Below are 25,953 nucleotides of genomic sequence, written 5' to 3' on the forward strand. Positions count from 1 at the left end.
TATTTGTTGTTTGCTGACTGGCTATATTATTGCTCTTGAGAAAGTCCTGGTAAACTGTCACCTACTGTCCATGTGATATATGTACAGCCACAGTGTTATCCTCTGCTTCACTCCTCACTATTCATAATCACCCGGGTAATATCCACTGTCTTTTTAGTTCCAAAATCTAATTGATCCCTCTAGGCCACACTTGCCAGAGGCACTGTCAATCATGTTGTGCTACTTGGGCAGGAACTGAGCAACGCAGAGTCCCTATAGCATGGAATCAGATCATTTGGCTCATCAAGTCCACACTGACTCTCCAAAGAGCTTTCCAACCAGACCTACCCCATCCCTGTAACCCACATTTCCCATAGCTAACCCACCCCGCCTACACATCCCTGAACACAACGGGCAATTTAGCACAGCCAATCTACCTAACCTACACATCATTGGATTGTGGGAGGAGACCCACACAGACATGAAGAGAATGTGCAAACTCCACACAGATAGTCACCTGAGGCTGGAATTGAACCCAGGTCCCTGGTGCTGTGAGGCAGCAGTGCTAACCACTGAGCCACTCTACAGCTTCGTCTTTATTTCTGTCTTGGCCCAGTTGGCCAATCATCTCGCCACTCATCCCTACTTGAGTAAACTTTGACATTTTACATTGGCCTATTCTATCATACTTCACCGAAACCTTTTTGGAATTCTTCATGTATCCCACCTACTGTGTTACCTGTACCTTCTCTCTTTGAAATAATTCAATGGGATTGGTTAAGCAAGGTTTTCTAATTTGAAAATACAGACATTTGTTTTATGGCTGGAGATAATTGTGGAGCTAAACCTAACTGTCTCTATTGTTCTCAGGAAGGGGTACCGAGTGGAAATGTTAACTCTAATTTCTGTTCACAGACGTTGCCAGATCTGTTCAGCCTTCTCTGTTTGTGTCTCTCTTGTCTTTTTTGAGAACATCTAATTTAGCACAAATCAAGTAAATTGGTGATTCTGGACAATCCAGCAAAGCCATGGACCAGTGTATTTACTCTCTGAATTATTTTGAGAGTCTGAAGACCACACCATCTGGGATTCTGTTACGTAAACTTCCCTTGTGTGAAGTCTGGGATCTTTACAACATTCCCAATGGAGCCATATCCAAACAATTCAATCACTCCTGAGAAAGACGTATGTCCAAAGCATTTTATTGGAAGTAAGTAGAGTTTATCAAATAGTCTTAACAAGAGCAGACGCAAGCAATCTACACAAACCAAATCAAGTTCCATTCATTACAGAAACAACTTTTTAAAATGCTCACATACATCTACAATTATATTCATATAAAAACTTGTCGAGATGGATACTGTGGTAGTGCCCTCTGATAGGGATACCCATGTCTTTGATGACCCTGTATGGATGCTACACCAAACCAAAGTGCCCTGATATTTACTAGCTAATGATGTTAATAATAGTGATGTGAATAATAGTTACTGATGTTAATAATAGTTACTGCTACAATTCTTCCAGATGCTCAACCAACCTGGGAAATTCACAAAGGTCCTTGAGGATTGGTCAGCATTTTGTAATTACCTATTCTATATAATACCAGAAAGTCTCATGCCCCCAAATGAAATGAACTTATCGAAATTTCAAAAAAGGGGATGTTTTTGTTTGAATATTTCCAGTGATGAAGGTGATATTAACTGTCCATCGGTAGCATCCAGATAGGTCAAAGACTGTCAGATGTCCAAAACCCTCCTGAGTGCAGCTAGTCTTAGAAGGTAAAGTTGGGATTAATATCCTCTGCAACAGAAAGAATAGTCAACTTTCAATAAGAGGTTCCACTGGTTTTCAATTCTATTCCTATCATTCTGAGCGAATCTTCCAACTGTGAAACCACCCAATCTCATCTCGAGTAGAAGCTGCCAGCAATGATCTTTCAGCTGTTGGAGTCCTCCACAATGCCTTTGTCACCGATTCATTGACTATTCCAATGCTCTCCTCAATAACTTCCCATTCTTCAGCCTCTGTGAGATTCAGTTTTCCCAAACTCCACAGTCTATGTCCGATCCAATCCATACATCGCATTCAACATCTCACTTGTCCCTTTGTGTCTCATTCATTTATCCTCCAGTTCAAATCCCCTTATAGCCTCACTGTATTCCTTTTAAATTTTTACAACTTTCCAATATCTCCCACACCCACGCACCCCCTCCACTAAATTATACAGTTTTCTAATTCATTTCCATCTATCAGCACCCCAACCTTAATCTTTCCAACAATCTCAGCTCAGTCCACATCCACTGAGGCCATTCTTACCCACCCCCCCGCAACATACAGAGACTCACACACTCTTGCACAGACACACACATGTAAGCTCACACACACACACACACACAAACTCACACACAGAAACACATACAACACAAACTCACTCTGAAAGTCTTTCCCTAATGACTTCTGCTTGTGGCCTACCCTCCTGTCCCCATTTATAAACCTCGGTTTACCTGATAAATGCCCCCACCTTTTTTGATGCCAAAGCACATGCTCCATTCTCTCAGAGAGATGCCTCTGTCTTTGTCGAGGTCACAGCCTTTGAAGAAGTCTGCTGTGCAGTGTTCCAAGGGAATTAATGTGGTCCGGAGAGGTGCCAGTTCTGAGTGGGAAAGGACACTGAAAGACAAAGGCATTAACTGTTTTGTCAGCTTCCATTTTGATTGGCTAAATGGGGAACTGTGCTCAACTGTGGCTTGACATCTGTCACTATCTAACAGTCACAGCTTTCAAGAAAGATGAATATTTGAATAAACTGAGTTTTCATGATGGACAAGTTGGCTACATCTCCAAATAGAAAATGAGGCCTAGAGATACTGGAGATCAGAGTTGAGAATGTGGTGCTGGAAAAGCACAGCAGGTCAGGCAGCCTCTGAGGAGCATAAGCCCTTCATCAGGAATGGCTTCTATAGATATCATCTAGATCTCCAAGGCAAGCAAAATACTGCGGATGCTGGAAATTTGACCAGACTCAAAATGGTAACTCTCTCTTTCTCTCTGCACTCTCTGTGTCTGTTATAAATCTAAGGAAGGTCAGGGTAGAGGAAGCCTTCCTTCCAATAAGCTCTAATTGTAAAAGACAGATGGATCTTGATACAGAGACAACATATCCAGCCACACTCCAGGTCCTTTGCATTAATTAAATGAGTATTATCACATTAGATTCATTGATTTGAAAATTAAGAAAACTGTAATAGAAGGTGAATCCAACTTTACCCATCAATGGGATGCTGGTCTAACTGCTGGAACTGCCAGTGAACTGGGTAGATGTACATATGGTAATTCTGATTGAAGTCATCAGAGAGCTGGGCAAGAGAGTAATCTCCGGGTTGAAGACGTTGCTCATCATCATAGATTTCCTGGATCTAGGAAAAGACGTATGGATATGATTGTCCAGTTTTGTTACTGCAGGGCATTCCACATCACAATTAGCCATGGAGGAGGTTTGGATCAGAATGGCCCCTGTGACAGTGTGTGCTCAGACTCAGTGCCTGAATTCCTGGGGTTGGTAAAAGATTGAATATTAAAAAACCAGACTTCAGCTGCTATTACAGACAGCAACTACATTGCACTGGACCAGGAGTCACACGGAGGCTGGCAGATTCCCTTCTCTGAAGGACACTAGCGAACAGGATAGGCTTTGATGAGAATTAATGGTGGTTTCATGGTCATCGTCAGGGAGGCAAGTTTTCACCTTCAGGTTTTATTGATTTCTACCTGCTGCCATGGCAGGATTTGAACTCAATGCCCCCAGAGCTTTAGGCTGGTCTGACTGGGTTACTAACCAAGCAATGTTACCACGACACTAGCCGCATTGACTGCCTGATAACCAGCGAGGGACACAGAGTTGTGACAAGCCAGTACAGTGAGGGGGGGGGAGGAAGCAGCTGCCGGGTGGGGTGTTGGTGGGATAGGGCTGTTGGGGGACTGACCTACAGTCAGGGTGAGCTCAGGAGGATAGCTCCTCACCATCCCACCCAGAGTCATCATTTCCCCAGCATGGGCCTGAACCAAACAGACTGCTCCTGCCCTTGTCCATGACAGCATCCCTTCCAGATAGAAAGTACCCAAATGGAGTTACATTATTCCAGGGTCTCATTCCCACAGCGGGCAGTCTGCACTTCCCGGATATTCCAGCCCACTGCCAAGTAGAAAGCTGGTTTGGTCAAGAGTTTGAAGGGATGACCAAAACCAAGAGAAAAGTATTTAACTTTTCTCACGGAGCTAAACATAATTGGGGATTATATTTTACCAAATCATTACCCGATTGCTCCTGGTGCTCGAATGATCCTTTAATAATGATAATGCAGATGGAGTCCATTCAAGCCATCCTCTCTATGGCAACTCTTTGAAAGATCTTCCCAATTAGTTCCCTCACCTCCCTTCTTCACCAGAAGTCCATAAATTTATCCCCGGCAAAATTTTAACCAAGTCATTTTTAAAAATTGCCACTAATTTTGCTTAAGACAATGCATTCTAGATTGTAACAGTAGACAACAGTTTCCATATTAGTGTTCAGTGCATAGAAAAATGCTGCATTGTTGCTGGAAGGATACAGAAATTCCCTTACAGCTGCTCTCTCTTTCTGAGACAGGAGGCCAGGGGATTGTTCATACACATGGATCAGAATGTTTTTCAACCAATCGCGTAAACGTAGAGGGAACTCATTCAGCTCATTGTCCACGCATGGAGCGATGTCTGAACAGGACCAAACAAAACAAATTTCAGTTCTCTTTCTGTTTCACACACAATGCAAAACAAACCTCCCCAGCGATACTGCCCCAGCCTGCGTTAGCTAATTAATATCTTTGCAAATAAATTGGATCAATTCAATCCTCAGTCTGCTGTTCAATGGTGCAGATGTGAACAGGTCTGTCTGATTCATGTTTGGATGTATCTTACAGGTTCCTGTTTCGGCTACTTACAAATGCTGTGAGTTTTATCAGTGGAACATCAAAGAAAGATTTGCATTTATATAGTGTGCTCACTGTTGTAATGTAGGAAATCCAGCGAATTTTCACTCAACAAACTAACCATCTAATTGTTTCCAGTGATGTTGTTTTCACAGGTCCAAGGTGGGAGTCAAACACTGAGCTCTAGCTCAGAGACAGGGACACTGCCCACTGTACCACAACACTTGCTGTGATGTAACTCATACATTATTAATAACATTGCAAATGTATTTTTCTAAATATGAAATGGAAGAATCCGAATAGGACAGTCCATGGGTCACCACTCTATAGCGATGGTCAATAGTGATGGATTTTATTTACTTTGCAAACAATTACTACCTACATTTGCAGGGTCCCATGTAGTCCAGGTGGATGTTATGTTCTTCCTCGGTTTCTTCAAGAAGACACTTAGAAGCAAAGAATTCACAAGGGTTTCTGTACGTCATGTTGTTAGTGCCACACACCTACAGATTAAAGCAGACAATTAAACTAGAGGCAACAGCTTAAAGCAATCCAATTACATCAGCAATGAGAAGTCATGGACCTAAACATTCACTCTGGTTCTCTCCCCGTGGATACTTCCAGATCTACCAAAACTGGCTGTTTTTCTGATGATGATGATGGTGATTTATTGCCGGAATGATAAATTAATTGCAGGGAGGGAGGGACTTTAAGTATCCAAGTATAGACCGGGATAGTCGTGGGGTACCCAGCAGAGAGGGGCAAGAGTTCCCAGGGGATGTAGGGAAGGAATTTCTGTAGCAGCTGCTCTGGGAAAGCAGGTTGTGCTGGAGAGGATTCTTGAACATGAGGTGGCCGATACATCAAGTGAGAGAAGGTGTAGGGACAGTGAGCATTGCAGGCTAAGGGTAGGTTCACTTCAGAACATAGGACAGAGAAATCCAGAGGAAGAATAATGATCTGGAGGAAAGTCAACTTCAAGAGATAAATGGGTCTGACCCAGATAAATCAGAATCAAGGATAAGCAGCAAAACTGGAACTGAACTACCAACTGCCTGTAAAGATAAGGTAGTGTGGGCACATTAATGAGCTAGGCCTCAGAGTTCAGGACATAGTTTCAAAACCTGTGGATGGACCAGGACATGGAACGACTGGAAAGTGTAGGGGGGGTAGGGGGAATAGTGTAGAATTTCCCAAAGAACGTAGATTGAGGATTGAGCAGCCAAGCAGAGATGCAGTTTTAGTGAAGAGAATTGAGGAGTGATTCATTTTGTTAAGGAGACCATGGAGAGAAAAAATGAAACTAAAGGGCCCAATTTTAAAGGGCAAACTGAACTGGGTGAACGTGTACATAAATCACGGAGGGTGGTGGAATGGGGTGAGAATGTACAAGAAGTATGGAGAATCCTGGACTTTATTCATCAGCACTTTGACCAACAAAGTAGAATTATTCTGAATTTGTACATAACACCAGCTTGACTTCAACCAGAAGCTTCCTTCCAGTTCTGAGCACTTTAGGAAGGATATGAAGACATTGGAGAGGCTGCAGAAAAGATTCACAAGGGTGTTTTTAGGGATGAGGGACTTCAGTGATGGGGAGAGACTGGAGGAGCTTCCTTTAGGGAAGACAAGGTTACTGGTGATAGAGGTAACAGAGGGCTCTCAAATCCCAAGGATGTCTGATAAATGTGGAGAAACTGCTCTCACTGACCCGAAGATCAAAACTTGAAGGACGCAAGGACAGAAGAGTCAGAGGGAAATTAAACGTTTTTATGGAACTGCTTGAAACAGCAGTTTTAAAAACTTCAGAAAGGAATCAAATAAATATTTAAAAGTAAGAAAAAGAGGGCCATGGGAAAAATGGAAGCAGAGTGAAACTAGTGATATAGTTTGTTGAACAGAGCCTCCTTCTGGATGTAATGTTCTATGTAAAATTTTAAACTTTATTTCAACAAATATATCTCACTTTTCTGTGGTTATTTTCCATTCATTCATATTCTAACTTGTCAAAGTCTTCTCTTGAAGTGGATGCTGGGTTGGTTCAGAAACGACCATGATCCTGTGTTTCTTTATGAAACTATACCTGTTCCCGGTGTGCTCTATCCCTTTCCAGTGTCACCCTGCTCAATCACCTGGCCAAACCATGGGGCCAAGGAACCAACAGCAGCAATGATGACAGTTTGAACTCCTTCTGTATCCTCGCTACTGCTTTTGGATGAGGTTGAGAATGAGTAAGCATCCTTACTTGTGCTAATTCAGGAGTGTTTACAGGGCAGCTTGTCACAGCCTGGCAAACACAGGTAGGGTTTCCAATCTCATTGATCTTACAGACTCTCCCGTGTCGACAGTGCATGTTTTTACAGGAATCTGAAAAAAGGACAATAAGGACTTATTAGCTCAATCAGGTTCTCATTCTTGGTGAATATGAGAATACAATAATCAGGCAGACATTCAGTTGTGCACTGCATTCTTTCCACAATCTGGGAACAACCTTATTTTCAAACCTCGCCAGTTAGTGTAAGTTAACATAAACATTTATAACCTGTATATTGACACCTGTCCTCCCTTAATGCGAGTCACTATCTCAAAGGGGAGATGTCCTCAGCACCTTTCCTCAGGAGGGAGTTGTCCCTCCACACCTTTCCTCAGGAGGGAGTTGTCCTCAGCACCTTACCTCGGGAGGGAGTTGGTATGCCTCGCAGCCTGATTATTCCAGAATTGCATCACACAGGATAGATGTTAGGAAACACTTCTACACACAAAGGCTGGTAGAAGTTCAGAACTCTCTTCCACAAAATTAACATCAGTTGTTAATTTTAAATCTGAGAGGAATACATTTTTGTTTAACAAAGGTATTAATGGATATGAGCCAAAGACAGGTATATGGATTTAGATGACAGAAAAGCCGCAATCTCATTGAATGGTTGAACTGGCTAGAGGGGCTGAATAGCCTATTCCTATTGCTGTGTTCCTATTCCAGCATAAACTTGTGTTCTTGAGGAGGATGAGTTGGTGGAGAGATTTTGCAATGTTTGAGGAATTACAAGCAGCTAAAACAAAAGTTAACAGTAATGTTCCCAGGTTCACTAGGAACCTCAATCGTCGTGTGGCTTGTCTTGAACATGGCTTAGCTCTGAGACTGAACACACAACCACCTCTGACCACTGTCAGAATATTCTGATGCTGTTGGGGATTGGTGTTCATGAAACTTTGAGAATAAGTGCTAGTTTGAACTTGATATTTTCTAATCAATCTGCTCAGAGATGTTATGACACGTCTGTACAGCAGTGGGACTGGATCTCCTGGACCAGAGGTGTAAACAATACCATAGAAATATAGAGTCATGGAGATGTACAGTAAAGCCCCTCCAGTTCAGTGTAAAGGTACAAAAAACAGTTAACACTCAAATAAGTTATTACCAATAAATTTAGCCTGACGTGATACTTACTGACTTCATTCTGTATGTTATTGGTGACAGTGCTGTCATCTTCACCTGCTCCTTCATCATTCCCAACCTGATTGATGTTAGGACCATTGTTGTCACTGAAATGATTTCCATTAATTTCATCGTCATGGAGATTGGAATCTGTGGTGTTTGCTTGATTGATATCAGCACCACTATTAACAAAGGGATTAATGCTGTCATTATCCTCAGAATCAGAGAATTCATCATCATTTGAAGCCGGTAGATTGAGATTCTCTTCACTGGACTGAGTGGTATCCTGTTCCTGGGAATCCAGTTCATTGTCATTGGCTTCTGCAATGTTGAGATTGGATTCTATATCATCAACATCGTTATCATTTGAAAGGGGTAGTGGGTTCATGTCCATTGTGTTGGTACCAAGATTCTGGGTCTGCAAATGAGAAGGACATTTCCATCAGGTTTCAGAAAGGAAGTGAACAGCTGTGAAACAGGGTTTCTCCTGGTCACATTAACAGCTTTCTTAAAAAAAAACAGGAATTTTTAAATTGGAAGTTTACACATTGTAATTTAGTTCTTGTTATTTGCAAATGTAAAAAACTCTAGAATTTAGAGATTCAAAAAGTTCCTGCATGGACATCCAGCTGAGAATGGAAATGGAAACAGTTTGCTAATTAATGTGCATTCTGTTACTCTGCTGCAAAGGTAAGGTTTTGTATCTTTAATGGTCCCTCATCTGATTGCTGTCAACAGAGCATGAGGCATTTGGAGATTATGCAGAGATTTCTAACCGTTTATAGTTTGCAGCCTCTGGGTCAGAAATAATCAACAATGAAGACTGCTTTACATCTCAACCTAAATGTGATGGGTACCAAACTGTGAATCAGAATGGATCCTCACCAGACTATAGAACAGTGTTACCAGGTGAGGAGTTCAAGGAAATTCAGCTCCTTATTAATCATATCATTCATTGATTAATCTTTTCAACTGTCTGCTTGTAAATTGAGAAAAAAAAAGGAAAAATACCTCATTCTGTTCAGTTTGATCATCTTCACCTAAGTTTCCGTTTGACATTTGCTGATTGGCAAATTGTTCATTATTCATGTTTCCATCATGGGTCACGTCCAATCCGGTCGGTTCAGAGATTGTGTTTTGTTGGTTCAGCCCCTTGTGGCTCTCACTGATCATAGAATCATCTTCAACGTTTGAGCCCAATGGGTCCCCTCCTTGCACAGAGTCAGTGTATGGGAGAAGAGGTTGCTCCGGATTCGAAACATCAGCCTCCGATTCCTGTTCAACCCCAACATCCGCAGCATTGGGATCAACACTTGGTGTGAAAGGTCCCTCATTATCTGGTAGAAAGGAGTCCTCGTTATCTGGTAGAAAGGGATCTTCATAACCTGGTAGAAAGGGATCTTCATAACCTGGTAGAAAGGGATCTCCATTACCTGGCATGACAGGTTCAAGTGGCACATTTCCAAAGGGCATGGTGATCGGAGTATCTTCCATACTGACCGAGTCCTCAGCACTCATGCTTTCAGCATCCATTTGTGCAGCATTTACTCCCAAAACATTTTCTCTCCACATTGGATAAGCAGGGAAGACATTTTGATAATAAGGAAACTGGCCCGGATTTTGGGAATTCCAGTAATATCGTTGGTTAGGATTGTAGGAAGGAAATTGCTGGTTAGGATTTTGGAAAGGAAATTGCTGGTTAGGATTTTGGAAGGGAAATTGTTGGCCAGGGTAATATCCACCGGTGTTATGTCGTCGGTTAAAAGGAAATCTCCAGTTATAGTTGTTGTTGTATGGAAACCTGTTGTTCAAGAAGTGGTTGATAAAATTGCGTCTTGTACCATAGGGACCACGATTTCTATACTGAAAAGGGCTTCCAAGTGGATTTAGTTGATTGAGGTTCATATTCTGTTGTAATTACAGAATAAAGACACATTAACAAAATGTTAAATGCTTTTCAGTAAAGTCTGTTTCTACAAAAGGCTTAGTCTATGTTCAAGGAACAATTAGCACACTTTCATAATCTTTTTATTTTGAGAAAACTTTGTAAGTGCTTCACAGAGACGAAATCAAACAGACAGCAATAACCCAGGTCTTGTTGCACTAATCCACCAAATGTTGTCTCTCATTAGTTCAACATTTTCCTGCATCCTTTGATTTGAAGGTTCCTTACATCCTGACCATTTGCAAATATGAGCTAATAATGACAAGGTGAGGGTAACAGTGCATCAGGAGACAACAGTGTATCCCCTCAGGCACTGATATTTAAGGATTGAGAAAGAAACCAAGGAATAATAGAGACAAAAAAAAACAGATGGATTAGAATCAAATCAGATCCAGTAAAGAAATAGAGAGAGAGAGAGAGAGGTGCTATTAAGAAGGAGAGAAAAGAGACATGGAAACAAAAAGAACCAAGAATATTAGACATTTTAAAATGTTCACTTTTAATTGTCTAACAACACTTTGTGGAGTATAGGAATGATAACTTGTCCCTTTAAACAAACACACACAATGCTGGAGAAACTCAGCAGGTCTCGCAGCATCTGTGCAGAGAGAAACAGAGTTAATGTTCTGAGTCCAATATGACTCCTCAGAAATTCATACCAGACGTGCAACATTAATTCTCTTTGTTTCAGATTCCCGGCCCTTGCAGTATTTTGCCTTCATTAATTTTTCCCTGCTGGGGAATTGATTGTATTAAGAATTATTGTATTATAAAAAGGCATTTATGTGATTGGAGGACATTTTGACATCAGTGTTATGTAATAAATGTTCAATCCAGAAAGTTCTGAGAAGTAACACAGAGGGAACTGAAGAAATAGTGTCTGTCCCAAACTAACACAATGATGTCACTAAAATCAACATCACTGTGTATGGCTACATATCCTGAAATCTCAGCTGATTTGTACGTTAATAATGGCCTCAGTCATCAGCACATCATTAACAGCAAGGTCCAACCTATTATCGTTTTTTTTCTTATGAATCTGTTCAGAGAGATATTGAGACACTACCACTGCACCACAATAACCCCAGTCTATTATATTAGATTAGATTAGATTAGACTTACAGTGTGGAAACAGGCCCTTCGGCCCAACAAGTCCACACCGACCCGCCGAAGCGAAACCCACCCATACCCCTACATTTACCCCTTACCTAACACTACGGGCAATTTAGCATGGCCAATTCACCTGACCTGCACATCTTTGGACTGTGGGAGGAAACCGGAGCACCCGGAGGAAACCCACGCAGACACGGGGAGAACGTGCAAACTCCACACAGTCAGTCGCCTGAGTCGGGAATTGAACCCGGGTCTCTGGCGCTGTGAGGCAGCAGTGCTAACTACTGTGCCACCGTGCCGCCCACAAGTTATATTGTTATCTCTGTTTGCAACCTCATACCTGCCATCAGAGCTGTTTTGACAGTACCTCCCCAAAGGACCCTCAGGCTAAATTGATTAGAGAAAAGAACTAAATGTACAAGATTCTTCAGGGGTTTGACAGTGGAGATGTGGAGAGGTTATTTCCCTGAGTGCCAGACCAGGTGGTGTATTTCAGAATAAGATGGTCCACTTCAGACAGAGATGAGGAGGAATGTCTCCTCTCAGAGGGAAGGGTATCTATGGAATTCTTTACCACAGAGGGGTCTCGAGGCTGGGTCATTATGTTCAAGGAGAAAGTGAGGTCTGCAGATGCTTCAGATCAGAGCTGAAAATGTGTTGCTGGAAAAGCGCAGCAGGTCAGGCAACATCCAAGGAACAGGAGATTCGACGTTTCGGGCATAAGCCCTTCTTCAGAAGAAGGGCTTATGCCCGAAACGTCGAATCTCCTGTTCCTTGGATGCTGCCTGACCTGCTGCGCTTTTCCAACATTTTCAGCTCATTATGTTCAAGGCTGAGACAAACAGATTTTTAACCCGTCTGAATGTCAGTTTATCCAAAGCTCTGCTGCCTGCATTGAACCAAGTTCCTGTCACCCATTATGCCCCACACGTCCAATATTTAATTTAAAATTCTCATCCTGTGGTTTACATCTTTCCATAACCTCAACTCTCCTGATCCCTGAAAGCTCCCCCAGCCTTTAAATCACACCCAGCCCCAGCATCCTCGTACCCCTCTGTCTGACATGAGCTTATTGTCTTTTTCCCTCTCCATACTTTGCCGCAGCCTCGAGCTGCCTACACTACGGGTCACTGGTACCCCCTCCTGAAGCAGCCTCCTCCTCCAGCACCCTTCCATCTTCTGGTACCTGCAATTTGGCCAAGCCTTAGGTCAATCATCCTACTCGCCCATTGTTTGTCATCACACGTCTTCATGTGTCTCTGAGGAGCACCCTGACACATTTATGCAACTTTATAGACTTAATTGAGAGCACATTATGAAAGGAGTCATACTGTATGAGTAATGGACCATGAGTGATTACCTCCATACTTGTCGATGCATCTCTGGTTTTCCGAACCTGTACAAATGAAATGAAGAATACTTGGTGACATTGTGAATTGTACAATGGAATGATTCAATTGTCTCTGTCACAGAGTAACATTCTCTGGTTTTCAGCTTTACCTGAGGAGTCACCTTTGGGAGTTTGGGGAAGAGTCTGCCAAGTGCCTTCAGGACTCTCCCTGGTCTATTTGATGTTGGTCAGTCCCCTCACTGAGAATTTCCCCCCCCCCCACCCCAATAACCATCATTCCCCCCCCGTGTGTGGGCCTCCTTCCTGTTCCATAGAAAACGTTGTATAAAATGGACAGGTTTGTGCTTAAAACAAACTCTCCCCTTGCCCTTATATTACAGCAAATTCAAATCCTGACATAAGTGAGCATTTTCAAACCAAACTCTGCAATTAAATGTCCAATGGTGACCATGAATCCATTGTCAATTGTTGGAAAAAACCCATCTGGTTCACTAGTGTCCTTAGTGGGAAGGAAGCTGTCATCCTTACCCACTCTAGCCTACATGTGACTCCAGACGTACAGCAATACGGGAGATTCCAATCTCCTGTCTGAAATGGCTGATTGATATGGCCTGGCGTATCCCCCACTCAACCATTACCATCAAGCTAGGGGATCAACCCCGGTTCCATGGAGAGTGCACAAGGACATGATAGGGGCAGAACTAGGGTATATTTGAAGGTGAGGTGTCAGCCTAGTGAAGCCACCAAACAGGACTATTCACATGTCAAACAGCATCTGCAGTAAGTGATAGACAGAGCTAAGCGATCCCACAATCAATGGATCAGATCTAAGTTCTGTGGTCTTGCCACATCCAATCATGAATGGAGGCGACAATTAAACAACTCACTGGAGGAGGAGACTCCACAAATATCCCCATCCTCAGTGATGGGGGAGCCCAGCACATCAGCGCTAAAGATAAGGCTGAACCATTCGCTGCAATCTTCTGCCTGAAGTCCCAAAATGGATAGAATCATAGAGATGGACAGCACGGAAACAGAGCCTTCGGTCCAACACGTCCACACCAACCAGTTATCCTAAATTAATCTAGTCCCACCTGCCAGCACCCAGCCCATATCCCTCCAAACCCTTCCTATTCATGTACCCATCCAGATGTCTTTTAAATGCTGTAATTGTATCAGCCTCCACCACATCCTCTGGCAGCTCATTCCATACACATACCACCCTCTGTGTGAAAAAGGTGCCTCTGAGGTCTCTCTTATATCTTTTCCCTCTCACGCTAAACCTATGCCCTCTAGTTCTGGACTCCCCCACCCCAGGGGAAGTACTTGTCTATTTACGCTATCCATGACCCTCAATTTTATTTTAGGATGGCTTGGTATCTCAGTGGTTAGCACTGCTGTCTCACAGCGCCAAGGATCCCAGGTTCAATTCCAGCCTCGGGTGACTGTCTATGTGGAGTTTGCACATTCTCGCCGTGTCTGTGTGGGTTTCCTGGGGGTGCTCTGGTTTCTTCCCACAGTCCAAAGATGTGCCAGTTCAGTGAGTTGGCCATGCAAAACTGCCCATAGTGCTCAGGGATGTGCAGGGTAGATGCAATAGTCAGGGGGAAATGTAGAGTGATAGGATAGGAGAATGGGTCTGAGTGGGTTACTCTTCAGAGGGTCAGTGTGGACTTGTTTCCATCCTGTAGGGATTCTATGATAAACCTCTATAAGGTCACCCCTCAGTCTCCGACACTCCAGGGAAAACACCCCCAGCCTATTCAGCCTCTCCCTATAACTCAAATCCTCCAACCCTGGCAACATCCCCATAAGTCTTTTCTGAACCCTTTCAAGCTTCACAACATCTTTCCTATAGCAGGGAAACCAAAATTGAATGCAGTATTCCAAAAGTGGCCTAACTAATGTACTGTACAGCTGCAACATGACCTCCCAACTCCGATACTCAATGCTCTGACCAATAAAGGAAAGCATATCAAACACCTTCTTCACTATTCCATCTACCTGCGACTCCACTTTCAGTGATCAAACTTGTCCTCCTCCAGTGATCCCCAACATTACAGATGCCAGTTTTCAGCCAACTCAAATCATGCCACGGGATATAAAGAAATCATGGGATATTGTAAAAGCTATGGGCCCTGACAACATTCCGGCAATAGTCCTGAAGGCTAGTGCTCTGAAACTTGCTGCTCCCCTAGCCAAGCTCGTTCAGTACAGTTACAACACTGACACCTTCCTGACAGTGTGGATAATTGCCCAGGTATGTCCTGCACATAAAAAGCAGGACAAATTCAAACCAGCCAGTTACCATCTCATCAGTCTACTCTTGATCATCAGTGAAGTGATGGAAGGTGTCAGCTACAGTGCCATCCACTAGCACCTGCTCAGCAATAACGCTCTCCCTAAGGGCATTGTGGGTCTACCCACAGCACATGGACTGCAGCGGTTCAAGAAGTCAGCTCACCCCCACCTTCGCAAGGGGCAACTAGGGATGAGGCAATAAGTGCTGGGGCCAGCCAGTGATACCTCATCCCCTGAGTGAATATTTTAAAAATTATCGGCTTTATACCTTGTCCAAGAACAACAAACAAATTTATTTTGAGCAGCTTCTTATTTTGAAAAGGTGATTACTTACAGGACTGGCCAATGCCACGACCACCAGGCACAAAGTCAAAACCGCAGTTTGCATCTTTCTGTGCAGATTAGGATCTGGAAAGCAAGAACTGGGTTCATTCGAGATCACGGTGCGTAATGCGAATTGGACAATGGTTCAGAACAGTCACTTGCCCTGTTGTTAGACTATAGGAGCAGAAATTAGGCCATTCAGCCCATTGAGTCTGCTCCACCATTAAATCATGGCTGATAGGTTTTTCAACCCCATTCTCCTGCTTCCTCCCCATAACCTTTGATCCCATTGATACTCAAGAACCTCTCTATCTCAGTCTTAAATATCCTCAACGACCTGACCTCCACAGCCTCCTGATTATGTTCTGTTTGTGTAGACTCTGGTATACAGCTCCGACAGAGGAAAAGATTAATGTGGCAAAATACCCAACAGAAGTAGCAGCAAAAGACTCATTGGAAAGGAGGTTTTGAGTGGGGTAGGGGATGGAGGGGAAGGGAGAAATGGGGAGGTGGAGAATAAGGAAGGAGAATGAGAAGGGAGAGTGATGAGAGGAAGGGGAAATAGAAAGAGGGGAAAACTAGATCAAGGATTTGGGGAAAGGGCCAAACAAAGTATTGGTGAAAGAATCTGAGGGTATTGAAAGAAGAGAAAGTAATAGAGAGATTGGGGTGGGGGGTGAATTGGGAGTGACAGAAGTGGAAGGGTTGGAGGATGTGAATGGCGTTACAGAACAGTGGAGCATGAGACCCTGAAGGAAGTTAAAGTTCAGGTGAAAACTTTAATAGAGGCCTCTCAGGAGTCAGATCATGTCAGCGGGGGCTGGAATCTTGGTGAAGTCAGGCTTCATCGTTGTAGGATGTGTCAATGTTTATTCAGGATGGAAACAAACCAGAAACATCAGTGGGGGAAGACAGCGAGAGAGAGAGAGGGAAGGAGGGAGAGAGAGAGAGAGAGAGGGAGGGAGAGGGGGGAGGTAGAGACATGGAGAAAGAGAGAGAGGCTGGGAGAGAGAGAGAGAGTGGGGGGAAGAGACAGAGAGATTGAGAGAGGGAGAGGTATTGAGAGAAAGAGAGAGAAAAAGAAAGGGAGAGAGAGGCTTGGGGGGGGAGACAGAGAGAGAGAGAGGCAGAGAGAGGGAGGGAAGTGGAGAGAGAGAGGCTGGAAGAGAGAGAGAGAGCGGGAGAGGGAGAGAGAGTGGGAAAGGGGGAGAGAGAGAGAGTGGCAGAGAGAGACAGAGGGAGAGAGAGGGGGAGAGAGAGAGAGAGAAAGGGAGAGATAGAGAGAGGCTGGAAGAGAGAGAGGGGCAGAGAGAGAGATGGAGAGAGAGCGCGAGAGGCAGAGAGAGAGAGGCTGGGAGAGAGGTTGGGAGAGAGAGTTGGGGGGGAGAGAGAGAGAGGGCACAGGGGAGAGGTAGAGAGAGGGGGAGAGAGAAAAGGTAGAGAGAGAGAGAAAGGTAGCAAGAGAGAGAGACGGAGTGAGAGAGAGGGAGAGAGAGTGAGGGAGAGGTCTAGTTAATGTTTCGAGTCCAGTGAGTCTTCTTTAATCCTGAAGAAGTTATACTGTCCTCAAAATATTAACTCTGTCTCTGCATCTATCTACGTCTCTCCACTCCCTCCCACCCCCACAGGTGCTGTCAGACTGGCTGAGTTTCTCCAGAATTCTTCCTGTGTTTGTTTCAGATTTCCAACATCTGCAGGATTTTGCAGTCAGGCCTGGAGATGATAAGGTCATGAACAAGGGATTTATCAGTGCCTGGTTCCCCCAAATGTTTGGAGTCACAACATATTTATATCCAAATACAAGTTGGTTTGTAGAATTCCTAACAGAAACAAGTTCATTCTCAAGACTCATCCGACAAAGGGGGTGGAGCCAATTCCAAAAAAAAAGGTAGCCACGTTGTGGAGGTGCTAATGTTGCACAGGGGAGGACCAAGTTAAAAATCACAAGAGAACAGGTTTATTTAAAATCACAAACTTTCAGAGCACTGCTCCTTCATCACTTCACCTGAGAGCAGGACTCTGAAAGCTTGTGCTTTCAAATAAACCTGTTGGACTATAACCTGGTGTCACATGACTTCTGACTATTAAAAAAAGGAATTGAAGAGACGTTTGAGAATCAAGATTTTACAGGAGGGCATGTGGAACTAAACTAAACTAAACAGCTGCTCAATCGAGCATAAACACACAGACTCGAAAAGCCCAAAAACATTCTTCAGAACTACGATTTCTGTCATTCAAACCGTTGATTTTCATGCTGAAGTAATGAATTGGAGATGGAACGAATTGTTTTACAGTTTGCTGACACTTTGAGGATCTGTTCACACCTTCAGGAGCCTGGAGATTGCTACACCCTACAGCGTCTAACCCTACACTGTCATTAAGTGAATCAACATGGCCACAGCAGACACTCAACACATGCTGTGGTCACATCTCTTCATGGGAGTGATCAACCACAGCCATCAATGTAGAGACAGAGAGGAGAGTTATTGTGGAGATGCTGGCTGACAGAACACTGATTGACTCACCCCACAAGAGGCTGTGCATTTGATGAAAACACTTGCTGCCTGAAACATGCCAGTGATGCTACCTTTCCCAAGCTTTCAAAGCTGGTTTAACTTGAAGAGTAGATTAAGTTTCAAGAAATTGAAAGTTCCTCACCATCACTGATGTTGTTTGGAGTCAGCCTATCTCTGAGATTATCTCCCCACCTCATTGCTGTAAGCTTCAATACCCCTATTCCACAATAAGTTGATCAATCTCCATTTTAACATTTTCAACTGCCCTCAGCCTCAACAGCTTTTATGGGGGTGAGGGGTTTGGGGGGGGTTTGGGGAGAGCAATATCCAGATTTCCACTCTCCTTTTTGAGCAGAAATGCTCCCAGACATTACCTGCAATGACCTGGCTGGGATTTTGAGGGTCTGCCCACTGGCCTGGATCCCAGGAACAGGGAGCTTCTCTCTATATACCCTATCAATTCCTTTAATCATTTTAGAAATTTTAATTTGATAACACGTCTTACACTTCCATCCTCAAAGGAGGGAGTAAAGGCCTGGTCTGTGCAACCTGCCCTTGCTACTAATTACCCCTTTTAACCCCTCTATCCTTGCCCCCTTTTCTCTTTCTCAGCTGTATCCATCATCCATCATGGCCTCCTCAGCACTGCCCTCTGATCTCACTTCCACTGTTACCAATCTGTTAGGCTGCTTACCAACACCTCGGCCTGGGAACACAGAAATTTCTTGCAGTAACGTATATTCAGAAGACTGAAGCCATTGTCTTTCATCTCCATCACAAACTCTGCTTCTTCGCCATTAACATTTCTTTGTAACCTTCACCCCCGCACCCCCTCTTCCCCTCCTACCCTCGCATACCAGAGTTTGCTGTACTCCCTCTACCCTTCCCCAACATTTCAGGCACAGTCTCACCAAGCCTGTGCATACAATTGCGGCATGACTTCCTCACTCATGTCTGCCATTCCTCTGGCAATAAGGACCAATCACCGTTATCAGCTTTCAGTGAATTTAGGGCTACCCTGATATCTTTGGACTTCAATGCTTCCCAAATGCATTTCTGTTTTCCTTCCAAAGTGCAGAACTTCACTTTTATTTACATTATATTCCAGCTGGCCATGTTTTTGCCCATTCCTTTAGCCTGTCTAAACTCCCTAGTCGTCTCTTTGCAAACTCCACATAACTGACATTCCCAACTGTGATGGTGTCACCAGCAAAAATTGAAATCATGATACAGTATTTGGTTCCCCACATCCAAATCATCAATTAGTTAAAACCTGACAATGACCAATTAATTCCTATCCCCTATAATCTGTCTATTAACCAATTTCTAGTCCATGTCAGTATAATATCGCTAATCCCATAAGGCTCTAATCTTGCTCACTAATCAGGGTGGGACCTGATTAGTGAGTCTTCTAAAGATCCAAATATACCACATTCACTTGCTCTCCCTTATCAATTCTCCTAGTTATAGTCATCAAAAAATCTCAACAGATATCAAACATATTCTCCCTTTCAAAAATCTAACTGCCCTATCTTGTCAAAATTCTCTAAAGGGTCTAATCATTACATCCTTTATAATAGATTCTAGTATTTCCCCACTATTGAGGTCAGGCTAACAGGTAAATATTTCTCCTGTCTTTCTATCTTTTTTAGATTAGATTAGATTACTTACAGTGTGGAAACAGGCCCTTCGGCCCAACAAGCCCACACCGACCCGGCGAAGCGCAACCCACCCATACCCCTAACCTAACACTACGGGCAATTTAGCATGGCCAATTCACCTGACCCGCACATCTTTGGACTGTGGGAGGAAACCGGAGCACCCGGAGGAAACCCACGCAGACACGGGGAGAACGTGCAAACTCCACACAGTCAGTCGCCTGAGTCGGGAATTGAACCCTGGTCTCAGGCGCTGTGAGACAGCAGTGCTAACCACTGTGCCACCGTGCCGCCCATCTCTTTTCTTAAATAGTGGTGTTCCATTTGCAATCTTCCAGTCTGCAGGAACTATTTCAGATTTGATAGGATTTTGGAATGTGACCACCAATGCTTGCACTGCATCCCATTCAACTCTTTGGGATATCGGGATTTCATCAAACTTCCGTCCTGTTCACTTCCAAAGTTTGTTTTCTACCAATGCTGATTTCTTTCAGTTCCTCATTCTTTCTACTCTGTTTTCTAGTATTGCTGAAGACTTTTCTCGTATCTTCCTCTATGAAGGCACAGAGTATTTGTTGAGTTTATCTGACATTTCCTTATTCCCTGCTATATCTTATCTCCAGCAATAGGCGGCCCAAACTTGTCTTTGCTAATCTTTTCCTTTTTAACCTATTGGTATTTTTATAAACAACTCCTTTGTTAAATTCTAAATTACTCCCAATTATCAGGCTTACTTTTATTTGGGCAACTTTATAAGACCCTTCCTTTGCTTAAATACCCTCTTTAACTTTATTTGTTAGCCACTGTTGGATTTCATTATCTGCTGGAATTTTGTGTCTCCAAGGCAGTTATATTTGTTGTAAACCACGTCTTAATCATTTAACGCCTGTTATATATTTTAATGTAGCTTCCCAATCAACCACAAAGATTCTATATCACAATGTATATGCCTGTGAAAAAATGCACAACTTAAACAATCTCTGGCAGCTGACAAAAAAAATTAAGTTCAGGAATATTTACAAATATCTTAAATGTGAGTTTTCATACAAATAAGCTTTCATTATCACTAATCCTTTTCCTGAGGCAGTCACTACAGCACAGAAACTCTTAAAAAATTACTTTAGATCAGTTTAAATACTAAAACCAATTATTGTTCGTTTTTCTTACAAAAGATGACAAATGCTTTCAGTTCTTTCTTCGAAGATATAACATCAGTGAACATTTCTCAAACTATTAAATTGATATTTCAGTAGCTCAGTTATTGTACTTGAATAAACGTAACGTGAAGGAGATTAACATATTTCTCTCATTACCTCACCACTTTAGGAAGATGCAGAGATCACTGGAGTCAAATAGGATCTGGCACAAAGTCTGTCTCAGCTGTGAATGGACTAAACCGTGCTGGAGAAGCAAAGTCAGTCTCAGTGTCTGAGCAGCGCTCAGCCTCTGGAAACTTATTCTCCTGGGTTCCAGACCCTGCCCTAATCACAGCCAATCACAGCTTCCAGGATCTGATGAAATGAGGTGTTACCACCACCATTAACCCTCCAGACATTAGTCACTGGGAGGTGGGGAATGGCATCGTTTACCCTCAGTTAATCTTTGCTGACTGTGCACAGGTTCATCAGAATTTCTTAACTCGTGCTTTATCAAAACCACAAAAACTTCAAACTTAGGAAAGGTGGATGCTGGGGATTTTGAAATAAACGCAAAGAATGTTGGAGAAACTCATCAGGTCTGGCAGCTCCCGTGGAGAGAAAAGTAGAGCTAACGTCTCAAATCCAGTGACTTCATCAAAACTGAGAACAAGTCAGGAGCGTGTTTCAAGCCATTCCACACCAGAAATGGACATTGCCAATGTTGGAATTAAACATTCGATAGACCCATAAATGGTGCAGTCTTATGGTAATGAGAAAAGCTGACTGCATCACTGGGACATTAATACAGTGGCCCTGGTCTAATGCCTGGGACAGGGGGTCAAATCTCACCATTGCAGAAGGTGAAATTTTAATTCAGTAACATCTGGAATAATAAGAAGCTAATCTAAAGACACCCACTGTCAATTGTCATAAAAAGCCACCTGCGTCACTAATGTCCTTCGGGGAGCTGATGTGTGACTCCAGACCCACAGCAATGTGCGTGAGACTTAACTATCCTCAGAAATGGTCCAGTGAGGGTTTCACTTAAAGGGCATTTAGGAATGGGCAAGATATAGTGACCCAGCTACAGCCCCCACACCCTGTCAGGGAGTGAAAAACAAAGAGCAGATAACTGCAGCACAATCTAGGCGTACAGACCGACAGTTCCCTGAAAGTGGCAACACAAGTGGATAAGGAAGAAAGGGTTTAGCATGGTTGCCTTCATCAGTTGGGGCATGGAGGATCAAACTTAACAAGACATGTTACAGCTGTGTAGAATTTGGAATAGGATGTACAGTTCTGGTCTCGACACTACCTGAAGGATGGGGAGGCTTTGGAGAGAGTACAGAAACAGTTATCAGGATGTTGCCTGGCTTGGAGTTACAAGGACAGATTGGGCAAAGTTAGTTTTCACATGAACATCAGAGACTGATAAAGGGTGACCCAAATATGAGAGGCATAGATAGAATGGATAGTCTGGGACTTTTTTCCAGGGAAGGAATGGCAATTCCTGGGGGACATAGGTCTAAGGTAAAAGGGATAAAGTTTAAAGGAGATGTGAGAGGCAGGTATTTTAAACAGAGGGTGGTAAGTGTCTGGAGACCTCTGCTGAAGGAGGTGGTGGAGGCAGACACAATAGCAAGATGTTTAAGAGACATCTTTACAGATATATGAATAGTCAGGGAGGAGAGGGATACAGACAATGTCAAGGTATCAGGTTTCAGATTAGATAGGCATCATGTGCTAGCACAATCTTTATGGGCCAGAGGGCTTGTTCCTATGCTGAGCTGTTCTTTAAACTTGACAGTGCCTGAGAGAGAAGACTAAATCTTTGACTCCTTGCCCATAGTCTCCAGTTGGACCCTGCCCTCAGTGTGTTTAACATAGAGTCATACAGCACAGAAACAGACCCCTCAGTCCAACCAGTCCATACCGAACATCATCCCAAACTAAGCTAGTCCCACCTGCCCCTGCGCCCGGCCCATATCCCTCCAAACCTTTCTTAGACAAATACCTTTCAAATATTGGAACTGTACCCGCTCCCACCACTTCCTCAGGAAGTTCGTTCCACACGCAAACCACTCTCTGCAAAAAAACCTGCCCCTCATGTCTTCATTTCTACTCTCCCTCATTTATTTCTGTTGTGACTTTATCTCCTGTCATCTTTTTTATACATTCAGAAGAAATACATGACGTGAACTCCTGATTTGGAAACATATCGCCGTTCCTTTAGTGTCACTGGGTCAGAATCCTGGAAGCCCCTCCCTAAGGACATGGACTGCAGCGGGTCAAGAAGGCAGCTCACCCCCACCTTCTTAAGGGGCAACTAGGGACAGGCAATAAATGCTGTGCCCAGCTGATGGCACACCTGTCCCTTGAATGCATTATAACTACTCAGACCTCTGTCATTTAATCCAGTCAGTGACACAGAGACAGGTTTTTAGCCTCTGCTCTCAGTAATGTAATGATAAAAGAGGCAACATTGATGTACAATTGGGCCGAAATGTCCTTGTAACTGGTCAATGAAAGCAAGTGTGCAGCTGGGGCAGGGAGTGTGAAGGTTAATGGTATGTTGGCCATAGGTACACCAGGAGCACACACACCTGTCTGGGCCCCACAGACACACATCACCGCCCAGCACAGTGCACACCACAGCAACCTCAGGCTTAGGCACGTCCCTGCCTCAGGCCATTCACTTGTTCATACAAATACATTCACCAGAATGGAGTCTGCTCATGATGTCATCTGTGGCTCAGTTAGGAAAACCAGCACATCAGAGTCGAGGTTCAATCCCAGGATTGGAAAAAGGACAACAGTGCCAGAACAGTGTTGAGGGAGTGTCGCTCTGTCGGAGGGTCAGCGCTGAGGGAGTGCTGCACTGTCGAGGGTCAGTGCTGAGGGAGTGCCATACTGTCAGATGATCAGCGCTGAGGGAGTGCCACACTGTCGGAGGGTCAGTGCTGAGGGAGTGCCACACCGTCGGAGGGTCAGTGCTGAGGGAGTGCTGCACTGTCAGATGATCAGTGCTGAGGGAGTGCTACACTGTCAGAGGGTCAGTGCTGAGGGAGTGCTGCACTGTTGGAGGGTCAGTGCTGAGGGAGCACCACACTATCAGAGGGTCAGTGCTGAGGGAGTGCTGCACTGTCAGAGGGTCAGTGCTGAGGGAGTGCTGCAGTGTCAGAGGGTCAGCGCTGAGGGAGTGCCGAACTGTCGGAGGTTCAGTGCTGAGGGAGTGCCGCACTGTCAGAGGGTCAGTGCTGAGGGAGTGCTGAAGTGTCAGAGGGTCAGTGCTGAGGAAGTGCTGCACAGTCGGAGGGTCAGTGCTGAGGGTGTGCTGCATTGTCGGAGGTTCAGTGCTGAGTGAGTGCTGCACTGTCTGAGGGTCAGTGCTGAGGGAGTGCTGCACTGTCAGATGGTCAGTGCTGAGGGAGTGCCGCACTGTCTGAGGGTCAGTGCTGAGGGAGTGCCGCACTGTCAGATGGTCAGTGCTGAGGGAGTGCTGCACTGTCCGAGGGTCAGTGCTGAGGGAGCTCCACACAATTGGAGGGTCAGTGTTTGGCCATGGGGCAGTGGGGTTGATTGGTGCAGGTGCCCAAGATGTTCTCTAAATTACTTGGCAAGAAGGCGTCAGTTTCCCCAACGTAGAGGAGACCGTTTTAATATTAGTCTAGAATTTGGGTCTGTAATATATGTTCACATCAGGAGCTGGAATGACCATTAGTTGAATCTTTCACTCCCACCTTCACAATGTCTCGGTCTCCTGCGCTGGCAACATTGGGCACAGAAACCCTGATGGAGGCTAAACCCACATCACAGGCACAATGGACAGAGTGGGCTAAGGTGTGCCTTTATGTACAATTTTAATCCAAGACCACTCCAGTTTTCACGTCAGATATAAAAGGTCCCATTGCATTATCTGACTGAAAACAGGAGGGGATGGGGGGCTAGCTGTAAGTGGCAGGAGATGTCTCTTTAATGTCTGGGGCCAATAATTATTCCTCAATGAATATCAGAGAAAGAAGAAATACAGACTAACTGATTGTTATAGAGGTTTATAAAATCATGAGGAGTCTGGACAGGGGTGAATAGTCAAGGTCCTTTCCCTGGGTTGGGGGAGTCCAGAACTAGAGGGCATAGGTTGAGGGTGAGAGGGGAAAGATTTAAAAGGGACCTAAGGGGCAACTTTTTCACACAGAGGGTGGTGCGTGTATGGAATGAGCTGCCAGAGGAAGGGGCGGAGGCTGGTACAATTACAACATTTAAAAGGCATCTGGATGGGTATATGCATAGGAAGGGTTTGGAGGGATATGGGCCAAGTGCTGGCAAATAGGACGAGATTAGGTTAGGATATCTGGTTGGCATGGACGAGTTGGACCGAAAGGTCTGTTTCTGTGCTACACATCTCTATGACTCTATGATTACACTGTTCTTTATGGGATCTTCCTGTGCACACATTGGCTACTTGCGTTTCCTACATTACAGCAGTGATCAAGCGCACTGACTGTCGAACATGTGGGATGTACCGTGCTGCAAGTCTTTGTTTAACTGGAGTTTTCTCTCTCCCAAGCCTTGGTGATCCACTGATGTGGATGTGGGAACCAATCCCTGAGGGGAAACACACCATTTAAACTCTAACCCTATCGCTGAGTGGCCTTCACTGAAAACACCTTTGGATCCTCAAGTTGCCTGTCTATCACTGTGTTCCCCTCCCAGTTCACTTGCTCATTCATTAGCTGGGGAAAGGACAGGGTATGACTGGTCTGGGCATGAAATGGTGGAAGTTTGAGGGCCCTGTGAGGATTAGTCTCATTGCCTGCTGCGTATAGGTGCTGTTCATGCTCATGATGGGGGAGGGGGACACAGGGAGGAGCAGGAGGTAGAGGATAGGAGGTGCAGCCACACTTGGAATATTGTGTACAGTTCTGGTCACCATATTTCGGGAATGATGTAGAAGCATTGGAAAAGGTGCAGAGGAGATTTATCAGGATATTGCCTGGTCTGGAGGGAAGGTCTTATGAGGAAAGGCTTAGAGACTTGGGTGTGTTCTCATGGAAAGAAGAAGTTTAAGAGGGGATTTGATAGAGACATACAAGATGATCAGAGGATTAGATAGGGGAGACAGTGAAAGACTGTTTCCTAGGATGATGTCAGCTTGTACGAGGGGGCATATCTACAAATTGAGGGGTGATAGATTTAAGACAGATGTCAGAGGCAGGTTCATTATGCA

General features: G+C 44.2%; 1 protein-coding gene across 1 annotated transcript; it reads right to left on the bottom strand.

The window, feature by feature from the left end:
* Window positions 1-1,165: 1,165 nt before the first annotated feature.
* Window positions 1,166-9,897, bottom strand: LOC132833301 (SPARC-like protein 1). Its single transcript, XM_060851467.1, has 8 exons — window positions 9,391-9,897; window positions 8,392-8,797; window positions 7,189-7,310; window positions 5,326-5,446; window positions 4,601-4,728; window positions 3,247-3,395; window positions 2,501-2,649; window positions 1,166-1,779 (listed from the first exon to the last, which is right to left on the bottom strand). The coding sequence occupies exons 1-8, from the start codon at window positions 9,895-9,897 to the stop codon at window positions 1,751-1,753; spliced, it is 1,611 nt and encodes a 536-aa protein (XP_060707450.1). The 3' UTR covers window positions 1,166-1,750.
* Between the last annotated feature and the right edge of the window lie 16,056 nt (window positions 9,898-25,953).

This window comes from Hemiscyllium ocellatum, chromosome 36 (assembly GCF_020745735.1).
Source record: "Hemiscyllium ocellatum isolate sHemOce1 chromosome 36, sHemOce1.pat.X.cur, whole genome shotgun sequence".
NCBI lineage: Eukaryota > Metazoa > Chordata > Chondrichthyes > Orectolobiformes > Hemiscylliidae > Hemiscyllium > Hemiscyllium ocellatum.

What these genes read in the sequence shown, in the direction of transcription:
- LOC132833301 (XM_060851467.1), bottom strand. Translation starts at nt 9,897, where the DNA reads ATGAGTGCTGAGGACTCGGTCAGTATGGAAGATACTCCGATCACCATG. An exon ending in ATCAAACTGAACAGAATGAG is followed by an intron (nt 8,798 to 9,390) that starts GTATTTTTCCTT and finishes TCTCATTTGCAG; the next exon opens with ACCCAGAATCTTGGTACCAA. An exon ending in GTGCTTTGGCATCAAAAAAG is followed by an intron (nt 1,780 to 2,500) that starts GTGGGGGCATTT and finishes TTTCTGTTGCAG; the next exon opens with AGGATATTAATCCCAACTTT.